This window comes from Cervus elaphus, chromosome 13, assembly GCF_910594005.1.
Source record: "Cervus elaphus chromosome 13, mCerEla1.1, whole genome shotgun sequence".
In the NCBI taxonomy this organism is placed as follows: domain Eukaryota; kingdom Metazoa; phylum Chordata; class Mammalia; order Artiodactyla; family Cervidae; genus Cervus; species Cervus elaphus.
In genome coordinates, this window is record NC_057827.1 from 63,505,856 (window position 1) to 63,530,767 (window position 24,912).

General features: G+C 38.4%; 1 protein-coding gene across 7 annotated transcripts in view; it reads left to right on the plus strand.

Moving 5' to 3' along the window:
* Window positions 1-24,912, plus strand: part of VRK1 (VRK serine/threonine kinase 1) — a 78,345-nt gene that overhangs the window by 51,043 nt on the left and 2,390 nt on the right. For 6 of the 7 annotated variants that reach the window (XM_043921969.1, XM_043921967.1, XM_043921964.1 and 3 more), the window contains 5 exons: window positions 1,834-1,966; window positions 2,749-2,869; window positions 3,159-3,217; window positions 6,878-7,056; window positions 22,443-22,533. In XM_043921969.1, the coding sequence (XP_043777904.1) occupies window positions 1,834-1,966; window positions 2,749-2,869; window positions 3,159-3,217; window positions 6,878-7,056; window positions 22,443-22,533 (583 nt within the window). The remainder of the gene's footprint in view (window positions 1-1,833; window positions 1,967-2,748; window positions 2,870-3,158; window positions 3,218-6,877; window positions 7,057-22,442; window positions 22,534-24,912) is intronic. The other variant, XM_043921965.1, reaches the window with a different exon arrangement.

Consider the following 24,912-nt stretch of genomic DNA (forward strand, 5'->3'; position numbering starts at 1 on the left):
ACACTTTTATCTAGTTAACATTCTACATTTTTGATGCGATTTGTTGGCACTTTATCAAGTTGGCTATTTTGCCCTAAATAATATTCAGAAGAAGTACTTGTGATACAAAATGAATTTCAAATAGCTATTTGGGGGTGGAAGCTTAAAATTACATAGTGCATCAATGAATTATGTTTGCCTGTCTGCTTTGTCATTTTTTTTATTTCCTTTGTTCAAGAAATCCATCAAATGTAGGTGTTCTGTTACTTGGAAAATTTGGTCTTTAACATGTTGATTATTGAAATCAATTGGTTTACAGAAATATCTTAGCTGTCTAAATTTGTATAGGGTTTGGAATTCAAATATGCATTTTTAAAGCTTATTACATTCACTTTGTAATTTTCACTTTTTAAGGAAAAGAGAAAAGCTGATGTTATTATACCTGTATTTGGCTCAATTTAATTGGAGTTAGAGGGGTTTATAGTTTTCTTGAAGCTGACTCCATGATTTTGGTAAGAGTCAGGTTTAGTTGAAGTCATAGTTGGGCCTCTGTATTTAATCCATTTTATGTATGTCTCACTTCTTAACTTGAGCTTATATAAGAAAGGGATACTTAGGTATTTTAGGTTTGTTAAGTCAACATACTGTACTTATTTCTTCCTTGTCTTAGGCCTGACTTTGACTTCCCCTTGTTCAGCTTCCCCTTTCTCCTTTGGCTCCCCTTTCTTTTCCCGTCCTCCCCTTCCCTCTCTCTGTTACGGTGGCTGTAAGGACCTCTGTAGGTTCCCCAGAAGGAAGTTGCTGATTAGAGCAGGCTAATGGAGCAATTCTAAAGGCAGCCACAGAATTCCCAGCCAACTTACTTTATTTGCATTTAGGTCAAAAATAAGCAAGCACACAAACAATACACAGCTAAGAACCTGAATGGTAAGGATTCCGTTAATTGAAGTCAACCAGACTTATATAATAAATACAAATATAATTTCTTTTTACAGTTGACTAAAACATGCTGTCTTTTGTTCAGGTGGAAATATTTTTGCAGCTTGGTTGTCCTTTGGGCATGCGCTTTGGATGGGATAATTTTTTTAGTATTAGATGTATGTGCTCAATCCAGACCCATATTTTTACTTCACTTCCCTCCTGTGACCAGATGCATACATCTGCGAGACAGTTACCCGGAGTTGGAGATGTAATATGTGGCTCTGGAACAGAGTAAAGCCAGATTTATTAGCTTTGTATGCTAATCAGATGTACATGTACATGCCCATAGATGTGTGTATGCATTATATTAAAATTTAGTTTTAATTATGAAGACTTGACTTTAACATATAATATTTAAATGTACCTAAGAGCGTCATCTAAAAGTTCTTCAGGTCATCGTTATAATCTTGAAACTATTTCTATGAAGTGAGTTGACACTTGATCACCCTACGAGTAAAGAGCAAGAACTAGCACGCGGCGTGTCCGCTGAGTTAGCGCATGCTCGCAGTGTGGCAGGTGCTCCGCGGCCAGTATTGATGGTCTACTCTGCTCAGCTTCCTTTTCGATGCCTTGAGAAAAAGTGTATGATTTATGATCCGTGCTCAAATGGAGGAGACAAGATTATTAGGAGTAAAGCGCATACTTGCGTAAGGAAGTCAGGTGGTATTATCTGCACTGTAGCTACATGGTCATTTAATGTTTTTCTTTAAATAAAAGGCACTTCAGACTTAAGTACCTGGTGTTGTTCGCGTGCCGATCAAATTTGTGTGGGGTGTCGTAGTGTGGCTTTGTGGGTGATCTGCCCTCCAGTGACAGTGTTCTGGTTCTGAGCTTTGCAGGCTTTAATTTGTCTCGGTGCTTGGACGTTTATAGGTGTACTTGGTAGACTATGGCCTTGCTTATCGATACTGCCCAGAAGGCACTCATAAAGAATACAAAGAAGACCCCAAAAGATGTCACGACGGCACGATTGAATTCACCAGCATCGATGCGCACAACGGTGTGGGTACGTCCGAGGCACCTGCCCTAGAGCTGCGGCCCCAGCGCTTTCCGCTGAGCCCCTGCGTGGCTCTTCTTCATCGGCGTCAGGAGATAAGCGGACGGGTCAGAACTGAGGAGGCAGGATAGGGCCGGGGAGGAAGGGAGCGCTTAGGCTCCTGCATTTGAGGAGCAGGGCACCTGTGTTCTCCCCGTCTTCCTCTCACCCTTCAGAGGTCATGACGGGCTGGTGGCAGAAGTAGTTTGGTCAGCTGCCGTGAGGCTTCTTTTGCTTTTCTTTAGCTTAATTGGAATGCTAGGGCCTTCCCCCGTAAAGGTCTGTGATTTCTTATGCAGCTACAACTTTGTAACCAGTAGACTTTGTCACCCATTCAGCTGGACTGTTTCTTCACCTGTCATTTCTTTTTTTTTTTCTGTGTCCAACTCTGGAGGAGCTAAAACCCCCAGTTTTCTGGGCCTCTTAATAGCTTGCGGCATTTTTAATATCTTCACATTTTCCAAGGGCACTATTAAATGTATCATTGCTTTATAATTTATTTTGTAGACTAGTAGTCTCAGTTTGAAACTGTAGAGTTTTGCCATTTTGGGTTATTAAGTAAATTATTAGCCAGAGGTAAATGAGTTCTTTGATATTGACCAGTATTCAGTGCTTTTTTTCAAAATGGAGTCAAGATTGTGTGGTGAAAAAGAAGACTTAGAGTTGACTCTTACCTTATTGCTTTAGATAAACCTGAAATTCTGCCTTAAACATCATTTCACTGTGCTGAATCCTCTTCTTTTGCTTCACAGCCCCATCAAGACGTGGTGACTTGGAAATCCTTGGTTATTGCATGATCCAGTGGCTTAGTGGCCATCTGCCGTGGGAGGATAATTTGAAAGATCCTAATTACGTTAGAGATTCCAAAATTAGGTAAAGGAAAACTTACAGTAAATTATTTTGGGCAAAATGATGAGGCAGATGTTTGGTCAGAACTTCTTCACAAGGACTGTAGCTTTAACTGACACTAATGTAGAGATAAGAAAGTACTTGTTTAACAGTGAGATTCCTTGGATTTCTTTTTGCTGAATTTATTTTAGAAGAATGTTCGTAAGTGTATTTAGGATGTAGCACAGTGCTGCTTAATGTGCTGTTTACTGATATTAAGTATTAATGACTTTCCATGGCATCAAACAATGACTCGTTCTTTAATTTTTAACAGATACAGAGAAGATATTGCAAGTTTGATGGACAAATGTTTTCCTGAGAAAAACAAGCCAGGTAAGAAAAGGCTTCTTTAGTGTTCATAAGGATTTTGTTTTCTGAGAGGAAAAACATCCTGAGGTCCATAGACTGACAACCCTTCATGTAAGAGCTTCGGAATTGTTGGGCAACCATCTCACTGGGGCCTGCTCGCGTAGGCCTTTCCACAGGTGGGCCTTACTTAGTTGGTATTCAGTGCTTTCAGTCAAGGAACCAAATTTCATTCAGTAATGCCACTGTTTTCCTAGTTGAGGCTTTATTTTGTGCCTCAGACTCTTCTAGGCACTAGGGATACATCAGTGAACAAAATAAATAAAATCTCCTGTCCTCATGAAACTCTAGTTGGGAAAGGTAGACAGTAAACAAGTGAGTAAATTTCATAGTTTATTGCATGGTTAGTACTGTGGCAAAAACAAAAAACACAGGAAATAGAATTGAAGGGATGGGGTGGGTTGTTCCTGTAAATCGGGTGGCCTGGGATGGTCTTCCTGCGGAGGTCCATTTGAGCAGCTGTGGGAAGGAGACAGGGGGTGAGCTCTGGGGAAGAACGTGTCCATGCGGAAGGAACGTGAGTGCCTGGTGATGCCTGCTCCTAGGCCGTCATGGGCTTTGGCTTTTACTTTGAGCAAGAGCGCGTGAGGTGTGGAGGAAAGGAGGGACGTGAATTGTCTGTCTTTAAGGGAACTCTCTCCAGCTCCTGTCTTGAAGATCGACTGCTAAGGAGGCAGGGCCGGGTACAAACAGGAGCCAGCTAGGAGCCTCCTGCCATGATCCGAGCAAGGGAAGTGGCAGGGCAGGTGTGCGCAGCGGTCAGTTTGGATATATTTAGAGGTCTTTTCAAGCCTTGCCTCAGTTGTCTCCTTTGCAGGGAGGTCTGCCGTGAGCTTAAGCTGTTTAAATTTGCAACCTATCAACCACATCTGGAAATGGAATGTTACAGCTTTTTCAGATTCACTCCCTGGTGCCTTCTTCCAGTCACCGGCCTCTCCCTCTGGCCTAATGAATCTCTACCATGACTTCCAACATCAAGGATTTCTCTTTGAACTATGTGGAAATAGAATCACAGAGTGAACAAAACAGATAATTTCACCAAGGGAGGGATTTTTAATGTTCTAGTTTCTGGTGGCTTTCTTTTTCTTTCATTCAGTACTGCATTTGTGAAATTCATTCCCACTGTTAAATTTTTTAAATGTTTTTATTTTTTAACTTTATTGAGGAATAATTGACAAATATAATTCTATAATGTGATGATTTGCTATGTAGGCATACCTCATTTTATAGCGATTCACTTTATTGCTCTTTGCAGGTGTGTTTCTTTTTTACTAATTGAAGGTTTGTGGCAACCTATGTCGAGTAAATCTGTTGGTGCCGTTTTTTCCAACAGCATTTGCTCACTTCCTGTCTGTGTCAAACATTGTGGTAATTCCTACAATATTTTAAACTTTTTCATTATTATACTTCTTACGGTGATTTGTGATCAGTGATATTATTATTGCAAAAAATTATGAGTCACTGAAGGCTCAGATAATGGTGGGCACTTTTTAGCAATAAAGTGTTTTTTTAATTTAGGTATGTACATTTTTTTAGACATTGTGTTATTCCACACATAATAGTGTACAGTACAGCATAGACATAACTTTTCTGTGCACTGGGAAACCAGAAAAGGTAATGTGACTTGCTTTATTGTGATACTTGCTTAATCGCGGCAGTCTTGAGCTCACCTTCGATGTCTTCCAAGATCTGCCTGTACATGTAGACTGGCGAGTGATTACTAAGATGAACCTGATTTAACACCCCTATCACCTCGCATAGTTAACAGTGGCCTTTCTTGAAAAGACCAGCCTTGCTCTGTGATGCCCCCTTTGTGTTCAGTCATGTGCGGATCTGTGAGTCTGTTGCTGGGCTCTTTCATAGTTTGTTGTTTTTTTTTTTTTGTTCTTGGGCCACACTGTCTTAATTACTATAGCTTTATCTGGTAGTTTAAGTCCTCTGGCACTTTGCTTCTTTAAACTTGACTTTATACTTGACTCTGTATATTTTTACATTTTAGAATCACCTTGTCAGTTCTGCACATATCCTCTCCCTCTGCAACGTGCTGAAATTTTGCGTGGGATCGCAGGGACTCTGTGGACTAATTGGGGAGCACTGGCATCTTTATACAATTGATACTTTATAGCTTCCATTTAATTTGGTGTCAGTTTCTCTCACCTGTGTTTTACAGTTTTCATTTGGAAAAAATCTTGCCCATCTTTCATGATATTTGTTTGTAGGTATTTGATGCTTTTTGATGCTATTGTATGTGATATGTTTTAATTACTTTTCTAATTGCTTGTTGCTGGTGTATAGAAGAAAAATAGGTTTTTAAATACTTTATATCCTGTGATCTTGTTAAATTTACACACTGGTTAGAAGGTTTTTGGTAGATTTCTTAGGATTTTCTGCAGACACTCGCGTGTCTGTGAATAAACTTCTACATCGTCCATTCCGCTCAGTGCCTGCTGTCTGTTTCCTTGCCTCACTGGACCAGCTGAAAACTGCAGGACTTTCAGGCAGCACAGGAGTGGTGCACATGGACGTCCTTGCTGTTCTCTTCTCTCAGAAGGGAGGTCTTCAGTATTTTACTGCACTTGGTGACGTTTGCTTTAGGTTTTCTGTAGATCCTCTTTATCTGATTAAGAAAGTTGAAAGGAAGGATTTTCGTTTCTTTTTTCTCAGGTACCCAAGTATTTAGAATCATGCTTGACATGTGGTGGATACTTAAAATGTCTGAATGAATGAATGTGTGTGTAGCACTGACATGATCTCTTGATTTATTGGATGTGGGAAGAGGATTTGAGGATCTGGGAGAATGGGATTTTCTATAATTGAGACAGAGAAACCGCAGGGTTAGCAGGTTTTAGGGGTTGGTCAGCAGTTTGGCTTTGGTTGGGATGTGAGATGCCAGTTACAGAGCCAGTGTATGAGTCAGTGGAAGTCAGTGGATATACAAGTCTGGAGGTGGGTGGAAAGGTTGTACTGGGCATATACACATATGAGCTACTAACCCAAAGATGGATTTTTAGATGGGTGTTGAGAGGTGTTGATCTTGACTAGTAAGATTTCTTTTTATGGGTTTGGTTCTGCCTCAGTGTACAGTAGACCTTTTATCATTCACAAGCTGCTTTTTCTCTTTTATGCGACAAACAGGCCTTGCTTGTGCTTCTCTTTTTCAACCTGTTTTTCGTGTTTCATTTTTCATTTACCCAAAAAATGCAGCTGTATTCTCTAGAACTAATGGCTTCTGTGGCCAAAAAAAAAAAAATTCTGGCTATGATATTTATTGTACTTACGCACATTTTACTTCGTAATATTTATTCTAGGTCCTTTTAAAAAGTAGTTTTAAAATTATATTAGTAATTATTTTTATATATATTAAAATTTTAAGCTTGTCTTCTTTCTTACTGTCACAATTAAAAGATATTTTTTGCACTGTATCTAAAAATACATTTTTTTATTTGACTTATCTGACAATTCCTGAATTCAAAAGCATACTTTCAATGAAGACGTGATAGAAAGACATATTTAACAAGCTATATATATTTGCATTCTAATGTTACTGTAGTTGTGGGTCATTTTCTTAGAAGAGATAAGTATGTTGTATTTATGATAAAAACTAGAAAATAATTGTCATTCTTTTAGATGAAATTGCTAAGTACATGGAAACAGTGAAATTACTGGATTATGTTGAAAAACCTCTTTATCAAAAGCTACGAGATATTCTTTTGCAAGGACTGAAAGCTATAGGAAGCAAGGATGATGGCAAGCTGGACCTCACTGTTGTGGAGAATGGAAGTTTGAAAGCAAAACCAGTGGCAAAGGTGAGTTTTGTTACTGAATTTTCCTTTGGGTTTCCTGTAACTGTTTGCAACAAATATAGATAAGTAAATCAGTAGCTCAGTAAAGAAAATAGCAGATTGCTCTGCAGTTAAATATTTATCATCATTACATAAAAGCAAACTCTATGATATGGAAAAATACACAGAGGGTTTTAGAAAAATGAGTATGTATTTCTTATGTCCGGTAGCAAGTTAAGAAATTCCCTAAAAAATTCTAACTTGGGAAACTAATATCTAGCAGGGGAATTTGGGGGGGAGCGTTCAATTCACATACTGTCTGTCCTTTTCTCCCATGTCACCCCTTTTGGTTGATCCCATGTTTCACTTTTTCCTTGTTCATTGGTGTGGTCCAAGTATTTGCCATTTGAAAATTGGTTTTGGAAAATTGTCATTTGAAAATTACATTTGAAAGTTTCCTTATCTGTTGGTGTGGTATGTTTCCCATTTGAACATTACTTTGCTCTTTACAGAAATGTCACTTCATAAAGCTGTGTATATGTATATAAGAGGATTAATTTTTGGGGAAGAAATGTTAAATAATAAACCTATGGTAGAAGTATTGTTAATTTTAATTGGAGAACGAAATGGCAGCCCACGCCAGTATTCTTGCCTGGAGAATCCCATGGATAGAGGAGCCTGGCAGGCAACAGTCCTTGAGGTTGCACAGAGTCGGACACGACTGAAGCAGCTTAGCAGAAGTAATGTACAGACTTGTAGATAACCTCTGGTGTTTTAAAATTTAGATTTTAAGGTATGCATTATCTTACTGGTTATTTTTAATAATTATTGATTAACTTTGTCCTTTTTTAATCTGAAATTGTTAGTTACTTTTATATGAAAAAGGAAGACTACTTTTAGAAGAAAAAGATGTTTTTACATTATTGACTTTTAATTGTCATTAACTGTATATTCCAGTAGATTTTTTTGGAAGACTCATATTGCAAACTATGAGATAAAGAGTTAAAAACAGATTTTCTCCCTTTCAAATAAGCAGCATATTAAGTTTTTCATAATTTTTTTAATTTACAGAGGAGATAGGAATTTTGAAATTGGATCATAAATTTGACTTTTTTGGCTAATAGTAGATTTCTTTATAATTTCATCACAGAATCTGGAATTAAACATATGCATCTATGTGTACATCTTCTTGCTTTCATAAGTTTTGTCTCAATTGCGCCTACTCCATTTTTGTGGTCGACGACCACGAGGAAAACCATATCCAGTTTTACGTGAAGAGGATAAATTGAAGGCTGAGTGGAATTTTTCAGGAAGGTGGTAAACTTAGAATTTGCATATATGTATAAATATACAGCTCACATCTTGCTCAGGACAGATTTTTGTGCATTAATATTTATAGCTGGCTTCGGTAGTGTTTTGCTGTAAAATATTGCTGATTGAAAAATAAAGATCTCTGTTGTCCTGAGAACTTGTCCAGTGCCATCTCCCTTCCCTTTGCAAATCACTGTTGTTTGTAACTACATGCTGGAGAAAATTTCGTTTCCCCAGGTTGGCTGACTTTACAGCTGAATAGGTCAGTCTGCTGCAGAGCTAACATCTGTGACCTTATAATTCTCTTGTGTCCTTGGATAGTTCAGAAAGCTGGAAATTTCTTGTTAGATCATCCCCTACATGTATAAAGCTTCATTTAGGGGAAGAACATGAATAAAAAGCTGAACTGTTAGGTTTCCTTCATTGGTTTGCTGCCTTTTCCCCTCCACCCCCCCACCTCAGAACTGGCACAGGACTGTTTTTGTATTAAAAAGAAATTAATCAAAGTTAAGATTAGGTAAGATCCTGAAGCTGCTTGTTAGGCATTTAACTGTAGATTAATTGTTGATTTTGTTAGCCTTTTGTTTTTTATTTGTAAAGTGAAAGAGTTAATTTTTGTCTTTAAGCATCAGAACACTTTCTTCAAATAAATTGTAAATATACCACATCTAAAACAGATAAAAGCAGAGCTTCATCCAACTTTTGAGTCTTAGGACTTCCAACAAGAGAAAGCTTTCTTCTCTGAGAAATTAGTATATTCCATCTCTTTTCTTTTTAGGAATGTGTATTTAGTTGAAATTCCTCTTTTCTTTTTTTGCTTTGGTTTTCAGAATTTCAGAGAATTTCAGAGTTGAGTATAATGCTTCGTCATGGAAGCTGTATTAATCCTTATAATTGCATATTTATTTATTCTTTTCCTCTGTCATAGCTTTTTTAAAAACTTAAATAAAAGTGTACATTCTTTGTATTTAGGACACTCAAATCTTTGAAAGGGATGAGTTTAACCAATTCTATGTATATTTCTCTTTATATTCCTAAGAGATAAGGGTTTAAAAAAAAAAATCTGTAAGAATTAATCAGCAGTGAAATGAAGCAAGGCTTCTATCTAGTTTTTTACAGCCATGCTTGATTGTGGTACAGTATATTTGGAAACTAGTGAAATAGGAATGTATCCACTTGGAACTGTTTTTGGTCTCAGTAACCTAAGGGTATTATTTAAAGTACAGAATTTGGGTTTGACATAAAGCTGAAGTAGAAAGATACTAAGTATTAGTTTCTCCTTAAAAAGTACTGCATCCAAAGGTTTCAACTGTTGATTAGAACTTGACACTTAGAATCTGTCAGTATAGTTCCAACAGTTATTGGATTCACTGTGTACTCTTAAAATCACTGTTCAGCAATTATGTGTAAGGTCTACTTTATGTAACTGATCTAGGCTAGGTCCCCAGGGCTACAGGGATCAATAACATGTAGTTCTGTCCTTAAAGAATTTCTCCCTGTCCCATCTGGGTTAAGAACAGCTTAATTTACTGGAAAGAACTCAGCAAGTTAAAAGACATTAATACCTCGATTAGCTATTTTTTTTTTTATAAGGTTTTGATTAAGTTGCTTGCCCAAGCCAACGAAAAGAGCTGTTCATTAGAATCTCTTGAGTCTCTTCCCTGGAGATCTGCTGACTAGGTCTAGAGCATGGCCCTGCAATTTGTATTTTTTTTTTTTCCAAGCAATATATATTGTTGCTCCCTGTACATGATGTCCAAGTACCCTTTTTTCTAGTTTCCAATTTTTTGTTTTTCTAAGTTATGTTATGCTAGTTGACCTTTCCATAGTTCCTCTGAAAAATCATTAACCATTGTTAAAGAAATAATAAATTCCTGCTGACACTCAGCCTGGAACATGGTACAGAGAACTGAACAAGAGCAAAAAAAGGTCTTCAAGCTCCCATCAGTGGTCTGCAGCTGCTCTGGTGGACAACTTCCTGTCTCTTTGAGGTGACCACACCTCAGCATCATTAAATTTACACCGTGTAGCCTATAATTGAAGTCAGATTGCTCCAAATATACCATCTAAATTTGGTGAAGGTCTGTCTAGCTGTTTTTGTATGATAATAGCAGAAAGTGAAGTGGCTCAGTCGTGTCCGACTCTTTGCGACCCCATGAACTGGAGTCTACCAGGCTTCTCCATCCATGGGATTTTCCAGGCAAGGATACTGGGGAGGGTTGCCATTTCCTTCTCCAGGAGATCTTCCCGACCCAGGGATTGAACCTGGGTCTCCCGCATTGTAGGCAGACGGATAGCAGAAACTGTATTTTAACTATATAAATTTAGATTGTTGCAGTTGATACATTTCTTTGGTTTTTAATGGTAGTTTGCTCTTAAATCTATATCTAAATGGATTTGGTGTTTACTAAGAATTCCTTTTCCTATAAATGCCGTTCAGTTCAGTTCAGTCACTGAGTCGTGTCCAGCTCTTTGCAACCCCATAGGCGGCAGCACGCCAGACTTCCCTGTTCATCACCAACTCCCAGACCTTGCTCAAACTCAAGTCCATTCAGTCGGTGATGCCATCAAACCACCTCATCCTCTGTTGTCTCCTTCTCCTCATGCCTTCAGTTTTTTCCAGCGCCAGGGTCTTTTCTAAGGAGTCAGTTCTTCACATCAGGTGGCCAATGTATTGGAGCTTCAATTTCAGCATCAGTCTTTCCAGTGAATATTCAGGAATGATTTTCTTTAGGATTGACTGATTTTATCTCCTTGCTGTTCAAGGGACTCTCAAGAGTCTTCTCCAACACCACAGTTCAAAAGCATCACTTCTTCAATGCTCAGCCTTTTTATGGTCCAACTCTCACATCCATACATGACTACTGGAAAAACCATGGCTTTGACTAGATGGACCTTTGTCAGCAAAGTAAGGTCTTTGCTCTTTAATATGCTGTCTAGGTTTGTTCTGATAGCTTTTCTTCCAAGGAGCAAGTGTCTTTTCATTTCTTGGCTGCAGTCACCATCTGCAGTGATTTGGAAGCCCAAGAAAATAAAGTCTGTCACTGTTTCAGTGGTTTCCCCATCTATTTGCCATGAAGTGGTGGGACCAGATGCCGTGATCCTAGTTTTCTGAATGTCGAGTTTTAAGCCAACTTTTTCATTCTTCTCTCACTTTCATCAGGAGGCTCTTTAGTTCTTCACTTTCTGCCATAAGAGTGGTATCATCTGCATATCTGAGGTTGTTGATATTTCTCCCAGCAATCTTGATTCCAGCTTGTGCTTCATCCAGTCTAGCATTTCTCATGATGTACTCTGCATATAAGTTAAATAAACAGGGTGACAATATACAGCCTTGACATACTCCTTTCCTGATTTGGAACCAGTTTGTTGTTCCATGTCCAGTTCTAACTATTGCTTCTTGACCTGAATACAGATTTCTCAGGAGGCAGGTTGCATGGCCTGGTATTCCCATCTCTTTAAGAATTTTCCAGTTTGTTGTGATCCACACAGTCAAAGGCTTTAGCATAGTCAATGAAACAGAAGTAGATATTCTGCTGGAATTCTCTGCTTTTTCTATGATCCAACGGATGTTGGCAATTTGATCTCTGTTTCCTCTGCCTTTTCTAAATCCAGCTTTCACATCTGAAAGTTCTCAGTTCATGTACTGTTGACGCTTAGCTTGATGAATTTTGAGCATTACTTTGCTGGCGTGTGAAATGAGTGCATTTGTACAGTAGTTTGAACATTCATTGGCATTGCCCTTCTTTGGGATTGGAATGAAAACTGACCTTTTCCAGTCCTGTGGCCCCTGCTGAGTTTTCCAAATTTGCTGGCATATTGTGTGCAGCACTTTCACAGCATCACCTTTTAGGATTTGAAATAGCTCAACTGGAATTCCATAACCTTCCCTAGCTTTGTTCATCGTGATATTTCCTAAGTCCCATTTGATTTCGCACTCCAAGATGTCTGGTCTGGCTCTAGGTGAGTGATCACACTGTCGTGGTTATCTGGGTCATTAAGATCTTTTTTGTATAGTTCTTCTGTGTATTCTTTTCACCTCTTCTTAATATCTTTTGCTTCCCTTAGGTCCATACCATTTCTGTCCTTGATAAATCAATAAATCCCATTATATCAGTAAATCCCGTTATTGATTTCTTTTCTTTGAATATTGTCTTATTTGGATTTTGTCAAGTATCTTTGTCCCTCGTTTTTTTTTAAATCCATTAAAATAAGTGAGATTATGATATCTGTGCAGTGAAAGTCATTCAGTCTTATCTGACTTTTTGTGCCCGCATGGACTATACAGTCCATGGAATTCTCCGGGCCGGAATACTGGAGTGGGTAGCCTTTCCCTTCTCCAGAGGATCTTTACAACTCAGGGATCGAACCCAGGTCTCCCACATTGTGGGTGGATTCTTTTCTAGCTGAGCCACAAGGGAAGCCCTATCTGTGCAGCACAGTGCACAAATAAGTGAGAAATTTGAACTTCACAAAAGTGAACACATGCATTTAAATGTCCCCTAAATCAAGATGTGGATCATTCATTAAAATCTCTCTCAGCCGTGTACCCCTTCCTTAAGAATTACCAACATTATGACTTCTAATATTGTGAATTCATTTTGCTATTTTAAAAAACTTAGCAGTAGCACCGTATGTTTTGTACACTTTTGAGTCTTTGATTCATTTGTATTTCAAATTTCTGTGCTGTTGCAAGTAGCAGAAGTCTTTTTGGTTTCTGTTCCTGTGTAGTCCTGTGGTATATGACTGTATGATGGTTCATTGGTTTCTCCTGCTGTTTGTGGGTGTGTGCGTTGTTTCCAGTTTTTGGTGTTTGCAATTACACTGGTAAAAACACTCCTAAATTCTTTTAGGAAACACATATAATCTATTCAAGTTGGGTGTGTGCATAGTAGAGTTGCCAGGGCGTAGGGTTTTGTATGCTCAGTAGCTTTAGCAGATCCTGCCAGGGCTCTGTCCACTCTGCTCTGCCACCAGCAGTTTGGGAGGGTCTCAGTTGCACACTGACACTAGTAATTGCATTATGTTAATTTTATCTATTTTGGTAGATGTTCACTAGTATTTCTTTATGGTTTTAATTTAATATCCTTGGGAATATTGATTTTGAACACCTTTTCATGTGCACATCAGTCTTGATTAACCTTTTTTTTGTGAAGTGCATTTCAGGTCCATTAAAATATGTCTGAGTTGTCTGCTTTTCTTTGATTTGCTGAGTTAAGTACTTTGTATATACACAATATACGTATTGCACATTTTTTTACCGTCTGTGGTTTTTCTTTTCACTCTCTTAATATCTCTTAACATCTTTTGATGAACAGACGTTCTTAATTTTAATGAAGCCTAATTTATCAGGGGTTTTTTGTGTGTGCACATTTGTTTATGGCTAGTGCTTTGTGTATTCTAGTCTAGAAAGATTTTGTTTACTTCACAATCATTATTTTGTCAAGAAATTTTATTTTGTCTTTTTTGCCTAGGTCCGTAATTTAACAAAATTTGATCTTGTGAATGCTGTGCATTGGTGTTTGTTTACCCTCTGGTTGTCTAGCTGATCTGAACCGTTTGCTGAAAAGATCAGCATGTCCCTAGAGCGGGAAGCTGGTGCTCAGGTGGCCACGTGTTTGAGTCTGTGCCTCGAGGCTCTGTTCTCGGCCTCTGGCCTGCTCTTCTGCCTGTATCGGTGCCACACTGCTTGGACTACTGCTTCGTGGTAATGTTTGATCGTTAACTTCTACAGCTTTGTTCTTCTTTGAAATTGTCTTTCTATTTTGGGCCCTTTGACTGTACCTATAAATTTTACTAATTTCCACAAAAATACTTCTGGGATTTTGATTGAGATTGCATTGACTTTTGGGAAAAACTGACATCTTCACAATATTCTTTTCTGTTCCATGAATATGGTATACCTCTATACTTATTTAGGTGTTCTTCCACTTACCTCAGTGGTGGTTGTAGTTGTATCTGACTGTGTAGAGAATATACGCATCTTCCATGTCTAACTGCTTACTTAATTCTTGGTCTGTTTCTTTAGCATCATCTGTAATCATCCCAGCCTTTTCTTTATGTCATTTAGTTGTCAGCTCTGTGGTTTTTGAAATTTCTAATATACTTACAAATTCTATAATGATTATTTTTCTGCTTATTAGCTATCTGGTTTCCTTGTTATTTCTTTATTTTTAAATTTTCATTTCTCATTTCTTTAATCATTAAAATCTTTTTTTAAGCCTCTGGTTTACTTTATAGGTTTTCTTTTTGAGGGGAGGACTATGTTTTCTTTCACAGTGGAGTCTCCAGCAATGTATTGCATGCTGTGATCTGGGAGGGCACCAGTACCACAGGTACCTCAGGTGATTCTAATGGAAATGAAAAGGCAGGGAGTGGCCTCCTTGACTGCATATTAAAATCACCTGGAAGCTTTTAAAAATTTCACTGCCTGGCTTACACCCCAGACCAATTAAACCAAAAGCTATGGGAGTGGACCTAGGCCTCAGGAATTTTAGGTGATTACCTTGTGCAGGCATAGCTGAGAACCACTACCAACCAAAATTTGAGTATCTTAGTAGCTTCCATGTGGAAAGCATTCCTTTTGCAAATAGACAAAGCAGATATTGGGCATTTAAGTCTAAAAGACTTTAAATAATAGCACTTATCAGCCTCATGACCAGTTTGTATTCATAGACAGTTATTCATACATGCCATGTTTTGATTTTTATGGAAGAGATAGAAAAGGAAATTTGGCATCATGTAACTGCTTTGAATGGTATGTAGGGGGATTTATTTTTGGACATAATAAACAGATATGCTTATAAGATATGTTCAAAACTTAGATCTCAAAAGACAGTATTAGACCAAGATTCCATTTTTCTGTGATATCATGATTAGTTTTTAGTAATTCTATTAAACATTTGTGTGAATTTATTTTTAATAAGGAATGAGTTTTTTACGTTATCTTTCTGTGGAAATAATAATATTGCCTATCTTGCTCATAAGATTGTTGTGTGGATTAAATGAGATTTAGAAATTGCTTAGAACAATGCTGAACACATGATAAATTAATCAGTAAATGTTAACTGCAACATTAATGCTGTTGTTTCACTGACTACATTTTCTCAAGTCTTTCTGGTGTCTATATGTCAAGAAAATAAAGATTCAAATGAAATAATTTTTATTTGAATCGTTCAACACCTTTTGAACTAAGATCATACATCATTAAAGTTCAGTTTATGCAATTAAGTATATCAGGCAGATGTGAATGAAGACTGGCTTACATTGACTTGGTGAGTATGTGTGTTCAAGTTGATTGTTTGGAATAGTAAATGATGGGGAATGGGTAGAAGTTGATTTTTGCAACAAAGACAAGATGATAATAGCTGTGAAATAAAGGTTCCAAAATGGAGCTCCATAACTCACTCATATTAAAAATTATGAGTTAACTTTCTTCCCTAAAGCTGTTGATTGATACTAAAGGACCTAGGCAGTTGATACAAAGCAGAGGACTTCTGATGTCAGAGGATTCTGTATTCACCCATGTTTAGGGATTAGAAATGTTGTGGCATAGATGTATTGGGGGGAGGTCAGGCAGTCTGTTTTTAATTGGAACGCTAATGCAGCCTGGTTTATCATTAAGAAACTTGTTCATGAATGCCTTGAGAGTGTTTAATTCCCCACCAGTACATACAGCGGGTTTGGTTTTCATTGAAATATGTATTTTTATAAATATTGGCCTCTTTAGTTTGCAATATTACAGCTTCAGAGTCTTGTGCTTTTAATTCTTAGTTTGAAATTTACCCAGGGGACTTGAGAGTGCTCAGTGCTGGTTATATCAACCTTGGGTCTCCTTTGAACATTTATGTAGTACTCTGTAGTCTGTCAGTACTTTTACGTTATTTTGCATATACTTTACAGCACTGATATGAGATATATCTGCTTACAAATGATGAAAGTGAAAGTCAGAAGTTAGATGAATTGTCCAGAGCCATACAACCATTAATTATTATTATTATTATGCATTTATATAGTTTTTTTCCTCATAGGAACTCAAGGCACTTGAAAATCTCCTAGTGGTTTTAGATATAAAATATTAAAGACAATTAAAGCATAACTAGCTATGCATTTGCCTCTCCCTGTGAGTTGCCCTGGAAACACCGTGACTTTGCTGGAGGTTTTGACATTAATGGTACAGGTCATGGAAGCCTCAGGTCATAGTAATTCCAATACAGAAGAGAGTACTGTCATGCGCTAGTCTTTAGGCCTTTGCTTGTTGAATGTCTGGATAACAGCTCTCAGTTGTTCAGTGATCACAAGTTTGATCATATTTGTGGTGGTTGTGATGTGAGTGAAGATAGAGTCTCAAAAAGACATTGTTGCCAATACTGTGGAAGATGGATTTACTGTTTCCCAAAGTGCTTATATTGGGAGATCTTGCCAGGCTGTGATTGCCATTGTTACTTGATGAGAATAAGTTCTCAGTCATGTAATATTCCTGAAGATCACGTGATCAGATTCAGCTTGTTTTTCAGCTCGTTATCTGCTCAGTGGCTCAGTATTTTTCCTAGAAGCATGGATGACAGTAGGTCCCTAAAGCAGCTTGTTTCTAGGTCGTCAGAACAGAAGTAACACACGTTTGCTCCAGATAAGCAAGTGGACATTTATGCCTACTTTGTGAAAGTGATTTTTGCGAAAAAATGTGTAGCAGTCACGTGTGTTTGCCATCTAGATGCAAAGTTTTCACTTGTTTATTTATTCTGACAGAGTTTACAGATGCATTGGTTTTATTTGCTAACTCATGAGTTAGCAATGATCTTTGCTACACCATTTTCATATAATTACAGGCAGTGCTTCATTCTTCTTGGCATAAGAAGTGTGGTAGCTTGAACTGGTGAAGGACGTAGATATTCCACCTTTTGTTAGCCGTGTAAGGAAAATCAGGGTTTGACCATGTGGTGTTGCCTGTGTCATTTTACCAATGGATTAATACTTTCCAGAGTGAAATTCTATATATGTGGGATTACATTGGACTCATTTACGGGACTCTGAAATGACTTTTCTTATCAATGAAAGTGTTAGTTGCTTAGTCGTGTCTGATTCTTTGTGACCCCATGAACTGTAGCCCACCAGGCTCATCTGTCTGGGGATTCTCCAGGCAAGGATACTAAAATGGGTTGCCATGCCTGCCTTCCAGGGGATCTTCCCAACCCAGAGATCAAACCCAGGTCTCCCACATTGCAGTAGATTCTTTACCATCTGAGCCACCAGGGAAGCCCAAGAATATTGGAATGGGTAGCCTGTCCTTTCTCCAGGGGGTCTTCCCAACCCAGGAATCAAACTGGGATCTCCTGCATTGTAGGTGGATTCTTTACCAGCTCAGCTACCAGGGAAGCCTGGCATGCAGTAGGTGCCTAGAAAATACATGATGGGGTTCCTGTCTCTTTTCCAGTAGAATCAGGGTTACCGTGGAAGGAAATTATAGCACGTGTTATACTTATCACAGCCTTTAACACAGAAACTCATTTAAAAGAATAAATCACTTTGATGTATTATAACATTTAGACCACTCTTTAAATTCATCTGCCCTTCACTTAAGTCACTGACTCATTTCCTAACCCACCTCCCATCTTTTCATCTCTTCTCTTTTCCGTTATGTCTGATCTTTTCCTACTTTTTCTCGAAACATTTCTGTAACTACTTAATGTCCATTTACATGGTTTTTGAGGGGCTTGCGTTGTCAGCTCTTTGCTTTTATTGTAGTGGTGGACTAGTTGCTCAACAGGTGCAGACCCCTGGATACTCACGCATGTGTAACATGCATAATGGCAGGTGCTCTTGCCCCCAGGAGGGTCCAGGCTGGGAGAGCAGCGTGGGCAGCGGCTGGTCAGGGACACAAGAATGTAAGTGCTCGCTGGCTGTCCAGGAAGGGGGCTGTTACAGTGAAAGCACCGCCATTGGCAACCATCACGTCAGTCTAAGAAGTCCTGTGGAAGAAAGTTCTGATAAGAACCACGAGCTCAGAGTCCTCCTGGTCTCAGCCCCACCAGATCAAAACACAGAACAGGTTCTCCCAGCTTTCTTCTGTCCCAGCCTTAGTTTTTTCTGCCTAGATAGTGAAGTTTAACGAAGATCCACTGGTTTTATAACTATTTTGGTGTAGCACATAGGTTTCTTTATGGTCATAGAAGATACATTCTGTCTTTTTCCTTTTAGTTACCACTAGTAACAAATATTCTATTTCTGGCTACTATTAAGGAATATAATAGTAATTTGTAAAGTGTCTACATTTGCCTGATGATTTCAGTGGGCTTCATCAGAGAAGTCCAATAAGATTAACTGTGTGTTGCAATGTCATGTTTGTGTATAGAGTTCTTTGATACATGTGCAATACCAAACATTTAAACATTTTAAGGTGGGCATTCTAAGTTTATATAATAAACACTTTTTTAAAATATGGTTTCCTGTGAGGAAGGGAGGGAACAGAAGAGAGGGAACAGTAATTTTTAAAAAATTGTTTCTATTTGATTGCACTGTGTCTTCATCGCGGTGCATGGACTTTCTCTCGTTGCAACGAGCAGGGACTACTCTGTAGTTGTGATGCACTGGCTTCTCATTGTCATGGCTTCTCTTGTTGCAGAGCACAGTCTGTAGGCACGCGATTTTAGTAGTTGTGGCCCTAGAGCACGGACTCGGTAGTTGTGGCACGTGGCCTTAGTTGCTCTGCAGCATGTGGAATCTTCCCCAACCAGGATCAAACCCATGTCCCCTGCATTGGCAGGTGGATTCTTATCCACTGTACCACCAGGGAAGTCCCATATAATAAACATTTACGACTTTTGTAATAAGGGGGGGAACCCAACAACAGTCCTTGAGCACGCATCTCTTTTGCTGTAACCATGAATCTGACTGGCTTCTCTTAGATGCTGCTGAAAGTATTTAGAGGTGATCTTTGGATGTTTGAGTTGGGGTGCAAAGAATTGGTCCTTGGTTTTTGTCTCTGAAGACTTTTCTTCTCTTTTCCCTTAAAACAGCTTTAAGTCTGTAACTGGTCTCCATTCATTTAGACTGTTAGTAAGTTATCAGTTCAATGCATCTAGCTGATTTGTCTTCCTGTTTTTAAATTAGAGGTGAGAAGCTGCTAATTAACTAAGTTTTAGCCTAGCATATCTAGACACTTCAGAAATACAATGTGTAATGTATGCATTCATGCCCTTTGCAATAAACCTAATTTTTAAAAGATATTTTAGCCATGCTGAATTAAAAGAAAGCTTTATCCTAAGTTTATGAATTACTCTTTTATGTCCTGCAATATTTTGGTTTTGAAAGGGACCTGTGAGACCTGATATGGAATATGTCAAAGTCAGAGCTCAGCACACTTTGTGAAGTTGCTTTCTGTTCACTGAGAACCAAAGAATGCACTGTCTGAAGCCCAGGGTGCTGTCAGGTAACAAAGTGAAGCGTTCGGTGATATCAGGAGAAAGAAGCTGGCAGCACACTGTTAGGAAGTGTACTCATTGCCTTGTAAAATGAGTGGCATACTTAGATGCTCTCTAACGTGAAGGTGGTTGTTGCATTAATCGGTCTTGGTCTGCAGACCGTTGGTCCTTTCCATCCTCACTTTATGCATTGTCAGAAGAGTTGGGCATGAGACATCCAACTGGAGTGTGGATTCATGAAGTTCAGTGCTTTCCCCAGTGCATCCTGCTCAAACACAGGTGTTTCTTTTGTTGGTTGAATACTGTCTGATTTTCATCCCTCTGTAATTTACCTGCATGGGGATAAAGAAAGCTCCTACTTATTAAATAAGCTTGAAAACAAGATGAATGCACTGGGTTCTTGGGTAGAACGTATTGGATAGCTCCCTTTATAATGAGCATTTAAAAATCTGCCCTCCTAAAACTGGAAAATGCATTCTCTCCCGTATGGAAAGCAACATAGTACTGAAATATTCCTCCTTAATTTTGGTCCGAACGAACAAAAGTGTCTGTGTTTATTCCTGCCTAATGCATCACAAATCTGCTGACATGCTAACCTTGGAGTCTTGGCTGGCGTTAATCAGGCCTGTGCACCGGCAGGAGAGAGGTACCTAATGCACTCCATCAGTGCAGTTTGCATATGGAAGTTCTCACAGGGGAGCTGCCTTGTGCCAGCTGAGGGTTACCTGCCCACTGCAGTTATTGTATGTAATTATCGAACCAATCTGTTCAGCCCAGCAGGGTTTAGATGGTAATCATGAAGCAACACTTTGGAAAAGAAGGATGTAAGGCACTCTCCCCTTCTCTCATCAGTTATATGAAGTTACAGCCATTCTTCCAGCAATTTTTGAGAAGCAATACCTCCATATACAAATCTGCTAAATGAATGACTTTGAAAGTTTCTTAAGGTTTAGTCAAGATATTCTTTTTATATTTGCAACGCATTTTCTTCAGGACCGTGGCGGGTATGTCTGAGTTCTCATCTTTCCACAGCCACACTCAGCGTGTTTTGGAACAGTGGGATTAATTGTGATACGTAGATAACAACACTTCTGACCACTGGGCGGTTTTAAGATGATGTCGTTTGAACAGAGTTTTGCTTTCCCGTGTAGTTGTCTGTGGAACAGAACCCAAGGCTGCCATTAGGAAAAAGAACCGTGTCCTGTCAGCAGGCATTATATTCTTTCAGAGTGTGCACAGTATGACCTAAAGCTGGGAAAATTCTTTTTTCAACAAAGTTTAGCTTAAAACTAATTGTTAGGAAAATATAAATGAGGACCTATTGATAGGTTGTGATCCAAGAAATTTGGGAGGTATCAGATGATTTTCTAAATGCTACAAACTTACTTTAGGAAGCTGAGAGAAGCTCTGAGTTCTGATGTGGATTTCAACACATTTATATTTGAGACTACATGGGATAAAGCTGTATGAAAAATACAGTTTTCGGTTCATTACTAATGTCCTTCTATAGGTATACCTATATACAGAGATGTTACGAATTTTAGGGAGGGGATGCGTATATATATATATGATTGGAGAAGGAAATGGCAACCCACTCCAGTATTCTTTCCTGGAAAATCCCATGGGCAGAGGAGCCTGGTGGGCTACAGTTCGTGAGGTCACAGAAGAATCAGACATGACTTAGTGACTAAATAATAAAAAATGTATATAATTATGACTGATTCGTGTTGATGTGCAACAGAGACCACCACAACATTGTAATTTTCCTCCATTTAGAAAAGATAACCAGATCACTTTCTGTATACCTGAAACTAACACAATATTGTAACTTAACTGTATTTCAATAAAAAATAAGATTAAGAAAGTAAAAAAAAGAATTTTAAAATGTTTTACACAGTATTGAACTAGTTAGAAACTATAGTTGTGATAGAAAGTAAGAAAAATAAGTTATATCAACATTTGGAAAGAATGGGTAATGATAGAATGTAGGCATTAGCTCCTAAGTATTAATAACACTTGACTAGAAAAGTACATAGAAAACAGGAAAGGCCTGAGAGAGTATTAAAAAACCCAACCTGTTTCTGAGATTTTAGGAGCACTGTATACTTTTAAGATTCTTCCTTTACAGTAAGGTTGAAGGCCCTCTTAAACTTAAAAAAAAAAAAAAAAACCAAACAAACTACGTTTATTGGAAGTCCAACTTACAGGGTATAACCACTGATGCAATACATGGGCCAGGTGTATATTTTCCTATTAAACTAATTTACTCGCCCCTGACCCTGCACACACAATGTAAAATGGCGAAAGTAAGTATCATTGGCTTGAGCAAGTCATGGTACCAAATTTGTAAAACATTTTGCTTTCAAAAAGGGTTTCTGTATAATCAGTCCAGGTGGCTAAAACATGACTTTCAATGATAAGTTACATGAAGCATAAAAAGGATATGGCAAATGTGCCTACTCCCAGGCTGACTGTATAGGTAAAGTTTCTCTTAACTGCATTTCCTCTCATCCCTTACCCCTTCCTTAGGCGACCCCCACCCACGAAGCTGTGTGTATTCTCCTGTATGTTTTGGCACACCCAATCCTGTATAGATGCATCTATGCTAATATCTGATAAGCTTGTATATTTATTTAACCATTATGCCACATTTCTTTTTCTTTATTTTTTATATGTAAGAAGAGAAAGAAAGAAGCTGAGGAAAGTGTAGCATGTAGTGTTGAAGATATGGAATGCTCGGATAAACAGACTGAAGAGGCTACACAAACCCGTGAGTTGAATGGTCTATTAGTTCTTTATAATAAACACAGATTTCTTCCCACTGAATAAAGGGTTAACTGTTTGGGTCATAACATTCCCACTGTATAATTTAAAAAGGTAAGAGAAGGTCTTATACACTGTCTATCACATTGTCCCTTGTTCCTGCATTGTGTTATTTATTCTCATCATATTTCCAGTAATCCTGAAGTCGGGACCAGGAGTTGGTCTCATTTTGCACATATGGAGCCCAAGACACAGAGCATTTACGTGACCGAATGTTGAGAAAGGGGTACACGTGGAGACCAGAACACTTATTTCTCTGGCTGCTGTCTGTCCGTCTCCCCACACTTAACCACAGAACTCTGGGCTTGAAGGGGCATGTCAAGTCAGGTGGTTAGTACATGACTTACTACAGAGTCTGCCAACTCTTCTGTCAACAAGTTGGGCTGCAAAAAATTAAAGCCTCGAATCATTGCTTTGCCAAGCTCTTGGAGCAGGAAGCAAGGTATACAGTCATTTCTTCAGTGGCTCCTACGCTGGTGCTGAGAGCACTGCAGGCAGGGCTTCCGGAAGTGAGCTTAGCAAGGAGCATCTGCAAAGGGCAAGATGAGGCTGGACTTCGGTCTGGTTAGTGAGTGACCAGCCTGTGGTGTGCAGGCACGCCTTTGGGGCTTAGAAAACAGGGGGAATGTTCCAGGGTTCATCAGAGGTGGTTTACTTGCCTCGCTGAGGAGAGATTCGGAGCTGGCTACAGTACCATTCTTCCCCAAATCTCTCTCCTCTCTATCTGCCTTTTATTTATTAGTTTGTTGGCCCTGAAATGTTTCTGATTTCTGAAAGAAAAGGCTTATTTTGGGGAAAAATGTCATCAAAGTGTCGGTGCCCTGTAGAGCCAGGCCAGTGCTGTATTTTTCCTTCCCTTTGACAAGCAGCCCTGGTGCATGTTCGTGGAAGGCAAAAATTGACTTTGAGAGAGAATCACCTTCACCCTGATTTTACGATCATTTTCTTCATTGTACATTATGGATAGTTCGTCCTTAGGTTTATCTGAACTTACCCAAGAGAATTCTTGAGACATCCGAAGAGGGAGTGTATAACATCACTCTGGAAGCTAAAGGCTTTGAAACAGTGCCTCTCACTTTTCTGCTGCCGTCTTCCATTCCCTCCTGTTTTTGTTTTCCCCCCTCCTCCCCTGTCTTGTTCATTTTGTTACTAGGAAGTGAGGAGTCCCGAGGAGCAATACATGGAAGTTTCCATGTCTCAGCCAGAGGCTAGTGGCAACAGCTATGATGGTGACTGGGAGCCAAATTAAGGAGCATTTATAACGATCGAGCAATATTTTTACCTAAAGAAATCCTTTACATTTAAAACAGGCAATTTTAGTTTAGGAGAGGGCCTACGTTGTTATAGTAAGGTTGATACCCATGTAGACCGAAGCCAGTTCCCAGCTGTGCCTGGGGAAGCCTCCTGCCTCCCTTCATGCCTGAGGGTCGTTTGTTCCCTGAACTTTGCTTAATGAGCATCTGAGATATTTGTTTTGTTGCTGATTTTCAGTTTGACTGTAATTATGAAAAGTGTTTTTTATACCTAAAATTTTAAAGATCCTTATACTGATGGCTTTTTACTGTAAAAAAATATATTAGTATCTTTGTTTTATTTATTAATGACAAAAGAGAATAGACTCCATAACTAATTTAAGAACAATCCAGATTTTTTTTGATGTTAAAAAGGTGAAGATAATAGATTCTCTTTTATTCATATAAACTCTGAATCGCTTTAATTAAATGTTGTTATTTTCCCATTGTAATTCTTTTTCTCCATTAAAATATAAGGCTGGTTAAGGTATTTTGCTATCTAAATATTCATAAATGAGAGAAATTTTACCTGAGATAGTAAAATGTTCTTGCTTCTTGCAAAGAAAAAAACCATCCAGGGGTTCATGAAAATGTATGTATTTGTATTCATCAATTTAAAGTAACTTGAAGGAGAAGGCACATTATTACATTTGAATTTTTTAAAGAAATACATAATACGATTCAGTGAATTCTGTGTTTCTAGAGCTTTAAGATTTTGTGTCAGAAACATGTTTTAAGAATGGTTACCTCTAACAGCTGCTTTAGAAATGTCAGTTTCTTCATTAACAATTTTATTTTCAAACACAATTTATGGTTTACAATATGGTAAGAGATTTTTCTCACTGTGTGATCTTTCAGAATGCTGTGCCTAGCAAAATGGGAGCAACTTTCCTTTAATATCTATTTAGACCATTTTAAAAATGTGTATAATTTTCTTGATACACCTAAACTCATTTTGACTAGCTGGGGGTCTATTGTGTAAGAACACTTTCTGAAAGCTTTCAAAATGTGTATTGTGTAGGTTTTCTTGAAGA